We start from the raw sequence: 12,912 nt of genomic DNA, 5'->3' as shown, positions 1-12,912 counted from the left end.
CCCCCAAATTCAAAGGTCTAGTCTTGTAACAAATCTGTAATGCTATAAATTTAGAAATTACTTGATGGTCTTTAGCTAAAAAAATGTTTTAAATCCAACCCTTCACAAGTGGAAACAGGTGGTAATGGGGATTTTGTATCTTTTTCTACCTGGTGCAAAATCCCAAACTGTAATAAAGACAGAGTCCTGATGAATAAAATGTCAGATGATACTTTTTGTCTTATTTTTAACAAAAAAATAATGTCCATGGCAGAATTGCAGAGAACCTCTTTTAAAAATATTCTTAAGAGTAGTTGCCACTTCAAAGGAGGTTGTCATATACTTTTGTCAGGGACACACAAGCAAGGAAAACACTTTCCCATTAAATGAAATGGGCTGAAGCATCATATGTTGGTGATAGGGTATGTTCTTATATCTCAGTCAACAAATGGTGGCATGTTTTGATCTGTTCAAGGATGGGAAAGGTACAGCAATCTTGCCTTTGTCTTGCCTTCCCAAAACTGAAGGTCTACAAGCCTTGTTGCAGGATTGGAGGTGGTCTGTGGCCAGGACCCTCAGGCTGTTGTCTTCTGCCTCCTGAGGGCTGCCCTTTGGTTATACAGTTGCTGCTGCGCTGCAGGATGCAGATACTCTTTCCAGTAAAGGGACCTTGCTTTTGCGGTGTACAAATAATAGAAATACAATGTTGCTTTGGCCAAGCCCTGTCTGCACAGCCCAAGAAAATTTTTACCCTCTTATCCTCCAAGTGACCTGCTTCCCAGGCTTCTGGTTTTAATATTGCCTACTTGAAGCATGGGTGATTCAGGCTCCTCTGAGCTAGCTCCTACTTGAGCCTTGACTTCAAAGTCACCTTGTCCTTCTGTCTGGTCCTCTGAGGCCCGAGTTGGAAGCTTAGTGATTGTGTCAGAAAACTCAGCCTTTTCTGTATCTGATACTTGAGCCAACTAAATTTTCCACCTGGCATGAGAGTACAGCATAAAATGAGTTTTTCTTGTTCATCTTACAGAAAGAAGTTGTTTATCTTAAAAATGGAGGGATTTAAATAGAACTGGTGATTGTGGTTGCTTTCTCCCTGTGTCACTTTTGACAGATTACTCAACTGTGAATTTTAACTTTCTCAACATGAAGAGTTACCGTTAGGACCAGAAGTGTCCTGTGTTTGTTACAAACTGCATTTCAGTATGCATGGCACTGGAGCTTGCAAAACATTCAATTATCTTAGTAGCAAATTGCATCTTTTCTCATGGGGCTATTGCTCAGGCAGAAACAGTAAAAGCAAGGAAACACTTTCCTCATAGGTGAACTTTTCTATTTACAAGCAAAAATACTAAAGCAAAGTTTGAGGTTACTGGACTATATTTTAATGCAAACCTGTCTTGTGTCAGTAGTGAGGTTGTAATTACGATCTATGTAGCATATCTAAATGCTGATTAGATCCAGGTAGTGTTCTTTATTTCAAAAGACAAAAATATCAATATATAAAAAAAGATTGCTTTTCCAGTGAAAATACTCTTTTTAAAGAATATTTCAGTCGTACATTATAGAAAATCCTGTGTGTTTGTAGGAGGATTGTCTGTGCTTTAAATATTGTTTCCAGGACCAGATGCTGCTTTCAGAGAAAACCACTGTGGGCTTTTTTTTTTTTTTTTTTTTTTTTTCTTTCTCTCTCTGGTTAAAATCACCATGACTAGAATGAAATCCCGTTTTATGCTCTGATCATGAAAAATGTTCTCTTATATAATGTGAAGCTCATTTTCCTTTTTTTCCCTCTCCAGATATGACCCAGACATTTTGCTAGGCTATGAAGTCCAGATGCATTCTTGGGGTTATCTCTTACAGAGGGCTGCTGCGCTGAATGTTGATTTATGCCAGATGATTTCTCGTGTGCCAGGTAAGTTACTGCATAGGGCTTCAGTTCACTTCCAACAGAAATGAGTTGAAATCTGCAAGTAAATTAAAATAAATGCAGGGTAATTTTTGGTATGGAAATCTGCTTTTATTGTTACATTGTTACAGGCATAACTACAAAAAAATCCAGTGTGGTACTGGTTTTCACTGTTTTCTGAAATTTGGAATTCCTTATGTATTCCACTTCTGGGTATGTCCTGTATCCATGAATCTAGATTCATTTTGAGTAGCTCTGTGTGTCTTTCTCCGAGGCCTTCATCTTGCATGCCAACTTCACAAAGGAGAAAGCTTGAGTAGAGCTGCTGAAACTGCTCCCCAGTGCTATTTATCCTGTTTCCTATGCATTTTGTATTTTTGGTGTTCTAAAACAGAAGGTTTTGACTTTCTGGAGGTTCTCCTGCTACATAGCCTTTTCTTCCATCTTTTTGGCTTCAGTCATATGCAGATATGTTATTCAAGGTACCTACTATACTCATGATAGACAGTTTCTTTGACAGAGATATGAGGGCATAAAAAAGTTCCTGAGCAATGTTCATCTTGGTCAGCAACCCTGTAATAAAACTCTGCCTAAATAGCTGTTCCAGTGCTAGAGGGAAACATACACAGAATCACAGAATAGTTAAGATTGGAAGGGATCTCTAGAGATCATCTAGCCCAACCTCCCTGCTCCAGCAGGGACACCCAGAGCACGTGGCACAGGGGTGGCATCCAGGTGGCTTTGGAAGATCTCCAGAAAAGGAGACTCCACAGCCTCTCTGGGCAGCCTGTTCCAGGGTTCTGTCACCCTCACAGCAAAGAGGTTCTTCCTCACATGGAGATGGAACTTTCTGTGTTTCAGCTTGCACCCATTACCCCTTGTCCTGTCACTGGCCACCACAGAGAAGAGTTTGGCCCCATCCTACTTATATATATTGATCAGATCTCCTCTCAATCTTCTCTTCTCTAAGCTAAACAGGCCCAGCTCATACCAGGTTGTTGAACACTTTCCCCAGCATTCGGGAAAAGATCTGTTTTTCCTTGCAAAATTGAGGAAAGTTATCAAGGTGAATGCAAGCTGATGTCTGTACTTAGCAAATTAATAGAAGCAGTAATTCTGAAGAGCGGAGTTGGTGATCTACTGTATAAATACAATGCACTTGAGCAGAGTCAACATGGCTTTGGTACAAAGTGCAGAGTTGTTTTGGTGAAAATCTGTACATGGTATAAGAAGTGCTTGCCTGTGTTTGTCCTATCAAAGACTTGATGATGTTTTTCAGTAATGACTAAAAAAGCAAATGATATATTAGGAATTATGGAGAAAGGAAGAGAGAAATAATATATGTGGTTGTGTCTGTAGTGTGTTTGCACCTTAAATTCTGCAGATGTGGCCTCTTCCTCACCTCTCCCCATTCAAAATACTTATTAGACAACTGGGAAAGATGAGAAGCGTAATCAAAAGGTCGTTAGTGACTAAGTATGAGATGCATAATATCTGTCCCAGGAAGCTGCAAATGGTTAGGTACTGGGAAAAGGTCTCAAGAGGTTATAAATAAGTGTTTTCCATATCTTTAAGGCATCATGTTTTGCGTATTGACAGAACATGATAGGAGGCTACATGCATCTTTGGGGGCTGACCCAGTAGAGCATCTTTTATGTTTGCATCCTATCTGTCTGCCTAGGAGAGCATGGTGTTTTAGAAAAGATGGATATGATCTGTGAGTGATTCCATCTTGTTCCAGCTTTTTTCCTTTTATTAAATTTTACAAATTACTGGACTTCTACTAACTCTTATTAATAATTTTGATAAATTCCTCTCAAGTTAGAGTAGAAGTATTTTCATAAAGTGCATAAAATTCTCCACTCATTCATTAATTTTGGTGGCTTCAAGGTTTGAAATTAAAGTTTTAGATTGATCTAGAGCTGTGGCAGGACCTTTACCTTCATGGCTTAAACATTGTGTTGATTTACTTGCTCCTTTCTTGAGGTTTTAATATTTGTTCAATTTTTTGATACTTTCAAAATCTTCTGATACCTTTGATACCTGTAACCTGTTTTGAAAAGTTCTGACTAACAGATACCATCCAAAGCAATGCTCAGGGACAAGAAAACATATTAAAAATAAATCTTCAGTTCAATGTTGTCAGCTGCTCGGTGTCAGTGAAATTTTGAATGCTTAATTCATAAAAATAAGAACATGTTATAGTTTAATTATGCATTGTCCAGTCAAGGTCAAAGTTTCCCTTTTCAGTACAAAGATCCCAAATTTGTCCTGTGGGAAAAATAGCTGATTGGGAGAACTCTATCATATAATCCCCTTGATGGCTCATCTGGAGGTGGTGCACTGGCTGCAATATACCATTGCATATAGTCTTGAGATTAAGAAGGATCAGAAAAACTTCTGATCTCTTACCCTTCAGGATGTGCAATAACTGGCTAGAGGAATGGTAAGCATTATACTGACAGGTTTCCTGTACCTGTGAAGATCACAAAAGTGTACTGCCCTACTGAAGAAGTCTGACTCAACAGATAATCTCTCAAGTTCAGGATAGGTAACTAATATCTTTCTGCTTTCACTTCCAAGGCTCTTGAGTCCCAGCCCTTGACTTCCAGGACAGCTATGTCTGCACTGCAGTTGATGCAGGACCAGCAAAAAGTTAACCCTCCTCTCTCTCGTACTTTCATAATTTTATGGCACTGTTCCTGCTTTCCATACAAATACAGAGTTCCATGCAAGATGGATTCAGTTTTAGTGAAAGAACGGAGGATTATAATCCTTAATTTCTTTGACTACAAAGTTTAATAGGGCCTGTGGAACATAGGCATGGTCTCCACATGGTATTCATAATACCCAAGTTCTTGTGCCAGATGGTAGATATACACCCACAAGTGGAATACATAATATATTCCCAAGAACTAGTGTTATTGTAAGGTAAGTATTCTTTTTTGGCTGAACAGCAGGGAAAAGATAAGGAGATGTTCACACTGATGAGACCCTTCCAAAAATGCCATGCCTTAAGTGTGGTCTTGTATGTGTGACCATAAACATACAAGTGTTGTGTTCTCTGTTGGTTTGTGGCTTCCTTGTCCATGGTTTTGGGCCCATCTATGTTCCTCTCGTTTTTCCTTCCCCTACGCTTCATATTTCCCTTCCTTCTTCACATGCTGTATTTTTAGAACAGAAACTCCTGCTCCTTCAAGCAGCATGCTCTTTCCTCCTATTGAAATGAAGATGGAAGGTACTTTTCCTTCCCTTTCCTGTGATTTCAGCTTAACAAAGGAAAGCTGGACTTCTCTCTGGTTTTGCTTTATTGGCTGAGTCTGATGCTGCCTCTGCCATTTAGAAGTGAAATATTCATAAGTCCTTAGGACACAGCACAAGAGAAGTGAGTACCGTGCCTGTGCGTAGTGGCATTTTTGTGTGTGTGCACTGTGGCCTCCTGTTTTCTCCTTTGCATCACAACTCAGTGCTAGGGGAGGGAGTAATAGAGGATGAGAGGATACTTTTTTTTAATTTCATCTCACACACCAGAAAGATAGGAAGAATCTCCAGTTCTGTTACTCAGTACTTTCTGTTTCCAAAGAGGCCTTGGAAGGGGCCTTCTGCACCGGTTGCATTCAGGAAGTTACAAAAGCCTGCAGTGTTCTGCCAGGTCTTGTGCTCATCAGGGCAGCAGTTCTCTTCCGCGACTGCTGTACACTTGAGTATCTCTCTCTACCAGCAACACATGAAGCAGACTGAAGAAGTGTGAGGAATCTCCCAGACAAGTCAGAAGAGGAGAACCAGGATGACATTGGTGAAAATAACTGAATGTGAAAGAAATAGGCCAGTTTTTGCTACCACTAGAAAAAAAAAGGGGGTGGTGGCAGAATGAAAGCTCCTCATTTTTGCAGGAGATCAAGCGTATCAAATGAGCAGAAGAAAGACTGTTGCCACTTTTGGGATTCTTCTCCATTCATGCATGGAGAGAGGATTTTCTTTTTCTGCTTAAAAATCTGAAAGATTAAAAAAGATGGGAGGCATTTTGATAAAATGTATGAAAGGCCTGCTAAATTTTGTCATGGCTGTGTGATTTATTGATAAGGCCAGTCAATAAGGAGTAGTGTTTTTTTTTTTTTTTTTTTAAACTGTATTTCAGTATGACACACATTTGAAAGATCCAAATAAAGATGCTGTTCTGTTACGCTGCTTTTACTAGCAGCCTTGCTGAATTTCAGAGAATTTTCACTTTTGTCATCAAGGGTCGGTATATATGCTTCATAGCCAACTGAGGAGCTAGTTGTCCAGCTCTGGTCATTATTGCACAGTATTATGCATCCACACTTCTGTAACCTGTGCCACAAATATCATCTGTTTGTTGTTAGCAGGATGCGATACAGGGTTATCTGGTAAATGGATGTTGGATAGATAACACAACAAATATTTGAAAAAAATGAATATGAATTTAGATTTGTGGGAAAGTTGTCTCAAAATGTTTTCTCTTAAATTAATAAGAAGGAACAACACTGGAGATGATAGCTTGTGGAGGTAGCCCTGAAAACACCTTGATAACTAGTTGGAAACACACTGAGGTTTTTTTGATACTAATTTTTAAACTGTGCTGTGCTTCAAAATTATCAAACACAGGAAAGGAGTCCAAAGCTATAGATTCTCATGGAGGGGGGGAAAAAAAAGACAGTTTTAAGAAACGTGAAGCAAAAAGACTGTCTTCTCTTCTGCTGTTGTAGTATTTGTAGTATTTCAAAGCACACACACAGACAGAAAAAAAGGCTGAAGAGGGTTTTCTGTCTTTCCTGCACCATAGTCACTAGTGTCTTGCGACACTAGTGCGAATCAGACTGCCACTTCTGCCTGTGCACTTGTTCCTTCCTATTTCCTTCTCTCTTCTTTTGTGCTGTCCATACTTTTGCATGTTCCCAGTGTGGTGGGTTCACAGTACAAAAGGCGCTGAATTTTCTCTCCCATGATTTGGCTCTAATTGTTTAAGATCATCACAAGTAAAACTTAGAGTCTCTGTGGGGCGGAGATCACTTCTTTCCCCAATTTCTTTCCCCTTCCCCTGTGTGTTAACACACTGCCATGTGTGCAGCTACCTCTCTGGTAACATTCAGCATTGCTTGCCCAATACATTCCCTGTGAGAGAATGTAGAGCCATGGACACCAGTGAAGCCAGAGTAAGAGTTATCTGCAGGGGAATATCCAAGGAAGTAAAAACATAGGACAGCTTTATTCAGAGATATCGTGGGGACTGGTAAATAAATAATCCTGTACAATCAATACTAGCCTTTGCAAATTCTCATTTTTTTAGAGGACTCAAATTCTCAAATGGATTGCTTGATCTGATGTTGACTGCACTAAAATTTTCCTAAACATACTCTCTTTTAATGTCTTTAGATGATAAGAAAGAGAACAGATTTGCAGCTGAGCTTGATGAATACGGATCAGATACAATGAGTGAAATAAATATTGTTGGGAGAATTGTCCTAAATATTTGGCGAATGATGAGAAATGAGGTAAAGTTTTAAAACAATTTAATGTACCTCCTATTTTTTCTTTAATTATTGTAAACTTTTGGTCAATGTTTTCATGTAACTTATGTAGGTTTTATTCTTTATTCATTCATGCACTCTTACTTCCCAAACAGAGCTGTCTGCTACTTTGTGAGGCATGAATATTCTATGTCACTAAAATGTAAAATACCAAAGCTTACTTATATGCTTATCTTTCAGTGATGTTTCTTAACAGTAGTCCTTCTGACTTCTGTGTTGATCTTGAGAACAGCTTACCTGTTCAGCAAGCCAGCTAGTACAGTGCTTTTGTTAATAAAATGTTTGAACTTGTTGTGAACTCTCAGACCTATTCATTGTTTACTGTTCACTTTACAGCATAATAATAAAATGTACCAATAATAAAAGGATCTTACATTTTCAGGTTCAGCAAAGGTTCAACCTTTGCAAACTTTGTTTTGACCAAATTCAGATTTGGTTGTGACAACTTATCACAAAGTAGCCTCTGTAGATCCCCTGGTCCAAGCAGGATCAGCTAGAGCAGGTTGCCCAGGACCATGTCCAGTCAGATTTTGAAGAGCTCCAAGGATGGAAGCTCCACCACCTCTCTGAACAACTGCTCCAGCGTTCAAGCACTCCCACAGTAAAGCAGCAGCTCCTTACTTAATTCCATGTATTGTTTTCAACTGAAGACAGAGTTTCTTTCCGTGCTTGCAAATAGTTATGGCTTACAAACTTCACATATATATATATATATGTATATATGTGCATATATACATGCATATGTACACAAACACACATACACGCACACAGAAAAGTTTTAAAAGGCATAAATTAGATGTTAATTTTTTTAGAAACATAACTTTCCTTGACTGTGAAAGATAATGCAGATTTTTACCTCATCCTTTTTCTTTTTTTTTTTTTTTCCTAGGTGGACCTAATGAACTATACTTTTGAAAATGTGGGCTTTCATGTTCTTCATCAGCGTTTTCCTTTGTTTACTTTTCGAGTTCTGTCTGATTGGTTTGATAACAAGACAGATGTCTACAGGTAATGAATTATTGATCCATTCTTAAGAGGCTGATTTTCTTTTTTTTTTTTTAAGGCAATATTCTTAACATTGAATCGATACAGTCTAACATCAAGATAGAAATAATTTAGCTTGGGCATTGAAACAGTCTGGATGCAGCAGTTTAGATGATCTTATCTGTTCTGCTGTATTCTATTGCATATTTACACCCTCAACATTATATAATTCTGTTTTTCCATCTAAAATACACAAACACAAATCAATTTTTGAGTTACAGTATCAAGGTATTTGAATAGAAGTACTATATTGAGTTCTGTAAGGTCGATAGTTTGTATATAATTCATCTGAAGGGCTTCTAATGAAGTGTTAGTTTCTGTTTTGTTTCCTACCTTGCAACGAAGTTAAGCTTTAAGTACAGTGCAAAACTATATGCAAAATCTTACACTTATATACACACACCCAGCATGTATCATGCTGAGCTTTAGTCTTCCTTAGAACATTTTGGTATTGTGTGATTATGATCAGCTCATAACACTATGAGACTACTGATCATGGCATACAACTGTAATTTCTTTAAAACTTAAATACTTCTGGCAGGGATGGAAATGTAATTTAGTGCTGAGATCATGAATTTACATTTTGCTTTTTTTAATGTGAACGATTGCTTCCCCAAAAATCCTCTCAGTTAAAGAAACATTTAATCAGATGAAGAAAAACTCTAGTTTCTGTTTTACTAATCCCATAGGGCAGTAATGCAAACTTACAGCATATAGTATGTCACATTTTGTATCTGTCTTAGCGTATGTAAGTGTATGTTTATGTATGTCACATTTTTGAAAGAACCATATGAAAATGTCCTATGGGAAATTACATTTGCTGGTCTGTAAGAAGCTATCATAAAAATGCGTTTTTCTTAGGAGAAAGAGCAACACTCTTCTGGCTGTTTATAACTAGGTGTTTGCTTTCACAGATGGAAAATGGTTGATCATTATATTAGCCGGGTCCGTGGGAATCTCCAGTTGCTAGAAACATTGGATTTGATTGGCAGAACAAGTGAAATGGCAAGACTTTTTGGCATTCAGTTCTTACATGTATTAACAAGAGGTTCCCAGGTGAGACTTCATTTTCCTTACGCTTTCCAAAAGCAAAATAGTCTTAAAAAAATCTTTTTGTCCTTCAGTATATTTTCAACCAGTACATGTATTTTTGTAAGGTCACAGAGGACAGTGCTTCATAACATGAAATTGAAATGTAAATAAGGTCAGACAATCCAAAATCAGTAATAATGGATTGAATAAATTGTCATAGAAGTATATCAGACAAAAAATAATTAAGAGTGTCCTAAATTCAGTCATTCCATTAAGTCTCTTCAGAAGCACTGAATTTTCCTTTCAGGTTGATATTTTTCACACTTCAATCAGAGTCTGAAAATTAACCTTTATTACTTATTTTGACATTGAGAAAAATAGTCAAACGTGTTTGGGGAAAAAGTAGACTATTTTGTTCAGTGATAGGCAAAGCTGAATAGAGTCTGTTCTGACTGACATTTCCCGTGAAGCAAACATTTGGGCGAGATGTTAGCCTGCAGCAGGAAGGACGCTGGCTTCATCATGTGCACATTAACGGTGCCGTTAAGGCCAAGATGTGTCTGTGGGGCTACTCTGCATCTCACATTGTAGGCTGTTCGGGTTGGTGCGTGGCATGGTATTTTTTTGAGTGAAAGTCAGCAAAAACAGACAAAAAGACTTCTTGATGTCACCACAAGACTGTGCCAAAATACCTTTTTGGGAAGCAAAAGAACGGACCAAAACCAAAGCACCAGCAGTAAGGCAGCCTTGCTGGGTAAGACAGTGAGAAAATGTGGTATTTCTCCCTCAGCGTGGATTCTTAATAGAGACCTTTGAGGATGCTCTCTTCTTGTAGACAGCATATATTCTCTATATACTCTTATCTCTGATGGGGGATAGCATAAAGGGGCTTCATGGAAGCCCTTTCCTTCCTTCAGGGGGTGGTGCGACAGGCAGCTGAGTAGCTCTAGGCCAGGCTGGCTCCCTGGCCCGGCACAACGTGTTACAGAAGAGGCCCCGCTGTTGGAAGCAGGGAGGAGGGGAATTCTCCATGAGGGACAGCATGAGGCTGGGCCTGGCGTCCTCCCCGCGCCGCTCTGCCCAAAGCGTGGGCGGCCCCACGTGCTCAGCGCCCCTGTGCTCAGCTGTGCTCAGCTCCGCCTGCCTCCTCCTGCCTCCTCCTCAGATGGCTGCGAGTGGGAGGGAGCAGCCGGAGCATCTCTCGCCTGACGGCTCTTTTCCTTCCTGCACACATATGTTTTGCTTTCGTTGAAACTCCTAAAGACCACCAGCACGGCAGCTGCAGCCATTCGCAGTCGCCTCAGATAATTCATTTTTGCGCTCAGAAGAATGATTCCTGCATTTTTGAAGATGTTCCTGCTCTCCTTTTCTGGTAAAGATGTTAAGATAGAATAGTACTGAGAAGATTTCAGATATTTTCACTGATTTTCTTGTCCTTTTTCCCTTTTTTATATTTTCTGTTAATTTTTTTAAGGCAACTTTTCTATTACTATTTTCTAATTATCCAGGTGATATTCAATTATTTGTTTTGACTAAGCTGTCTTGGGATGCTCCTCCAGAGCAGCCTAAACCAATCCAACATGGGATACTTGTAGCCCCCTGGTGTCTTAGTCGTATGGTTAAGAACTGAATGTTGCCCAGCTTTTCTCCCTGAGCAGCTCCGTGCCCTCCTGACCAAAATGTTGTAGGACACAATAACTTAGGTGACTATTATGTCCTCTGTTCCTCGGTTTTCTTAAATATTGACAAAAAAAAATAAAAAACACTGCAAATTCATATGGAAAATTATAAAATGCACAATCTTGGTTCAGCAAATACTTATTCACTGGCTGTAGTATAGTAGTACGTCTTGGTGCACGTTATATACTGACCTGCATATTTATTTTACACATACATATAAACCAGAAGTACTAATTTTTCAATAATTAGGACTAAATGACGCAGAAAGATGAGGAGCATTTCCGTTGTATGTGATGGAGAGTATTCATTAAAAGTAAGGGAATGGCTATATGTTTTGCAAGATTAGTGCTCTGAGCTTTAAATTCAGAAAATACAGTGCATATTCCTTCAGTTTTAATACACCAACATTTATGCTGCATTTTAAAATGCTAATTAGAATGACTGTATCCCAACTGTGTTTTGCAGTATCGTGTGGAGTCGATGATGCTGCGTATTGCCAAGCCAATGAATTTTATTCCTGTGACACCCAGTATCCAGCAGCGAGCTCATATGAAAAGTCCCCAATGTGTTCCCTTAATCATGGAGCCAGAATCCCGTTTTTACAGCAATGCTGTTCTTGTACTAGATTTCCAGTCCTTATACCCTTCTATCGTGATAGCCTACAACTACTGCTTCTCAACTTGCCTGGGACATGTTGAAAACTTGGGAAAGTAAGTTATTTTTCTTTTTTTTGCAAACTTCGATTCTGTAGAGACTTGAGTGTCTTAACTGCAGATACTCAGCTCTCAGCTGACAGTGGAAACAAAGAACATAGATAAATAGTGCCAATTTTTTGTTAGAAAATACATGCTAAAGATTTGCCATGTGCACACTTGCGCATATATGTATTTATATATGCCAGTGTATGTATATTTTTAAATACACAGTTAGGAATCCCATGTTCTGCTCTGTTAAAAAGCTGAGCTCTGTATGCCTGTGCATTGTGTGTGCCTTGGATGAGTGCATGCATTTTCCATCACTGTAGTGACATTAATTTTTAATACTGTTTGAAAATGAGGTAAAAGTTGCATAAATCCGCTACCCATTTTCCAAGCTGGACTAGCATTATTCTTCTATATGTCAATGAATTGATTATTTTCTTCTAAGAGTTTTGGTTCACTCTTCTCTATTCAAAATGAAAAGCTGAAATGAATTATTCTTTATAGCACATCTTAATAGGCATAATGATATTTTTAAAATTGAAAACAAAAGAACAAAAATCTCACTGCTCATTATAATTACATTTATAAACAATACATGGAAAAATTGGAAGCTATGTGCAAAGATTGATAGGTGTCACCATCAGATTTTCAAGTTTTTGACTTGAAATTTTAATATGTGGCAAGAGACTCTCTGTAATAGGTTACTGAGTGAACGAGCCAGGTTTCCGTGTTGGGTTATGGAATGGTCGTGTGCTGCATCACTAGCTCTGCATTTGCTAGTAATCAATAATGAAGAACAGATAATTTACTTTCTGTTGATTTTACCCATGTATCACTGGAGCATTTTGCGTAGAGCAAAGAAATTATAAGTGACGGTCGGTTTATTTGTCCTGCAGGTAGTAATTTTGAGACCATTCTTGTTGGCATTTCCAGTGTTTCATTGTGAGCTGATGCTTTTGCTGTAAGCCTGGGATCAGGCTGTAGACAAATGAATTCTCTGCCTGTTTAATCCCTTTCTTTA

General features: G+C 38.6%; 1 protein-coding gene across 1 annotated transcript in view; it reads left to right on the top strand.

Annotated features, from left to right (window-relative positions):
* Positions 1-12,912, top strand: part of REV3L (REV3 like, DNA directed polymerase zeta catalytic subunit) — a 109,874-nt gene that overhangs the window by 85,561 nt on the left and 11,401 nt on the right. The window contains exons 19-23 of the mRNA XM_088522484.1: positions 1,776-1,891; positions 7,280-7,398; positions 8,324-8,442; positions 9,393-9,534; positions 11,656-11,900. Of these exons, the coding sequence (XP_088378610.1) occupies positions 1,776-1,891; positions 7,280-7,398; positions 8,324-8,442; positions 9,393-9,534; positions 11,656-11,900 (741 nt within the window). The remainder of the gene's footprint in view (positions 1-1,775; positions 1,892-7,279; positions 7,399-8,323; positions 8,443-9,392; positions 9,535-11,655; positions 11,901-12,912) is intronic.

This window comes from Tinamus guttatus, unplaced genomic scaffold, assembly GCF_059628265.1.
Source record: "Tinamus guttatus ecotype Peru unplaced genomic scaffold, ASM5962826v1 Tinamus_guttatus_pri_ptg000010l, whole genome shotgun sequence".
NCBI classification, from domain to species: domain Eukaryota; kingdom Metazoa; phylum Chordata; class Aves; order Tinamiformes; family Tinamidae; genus Tinamus; species Tinamus guttatus.
Note: the sequence above shows the minus strand (reverse complement) of the source record. Positions and strands in the feature narration are given on the sequence as shown.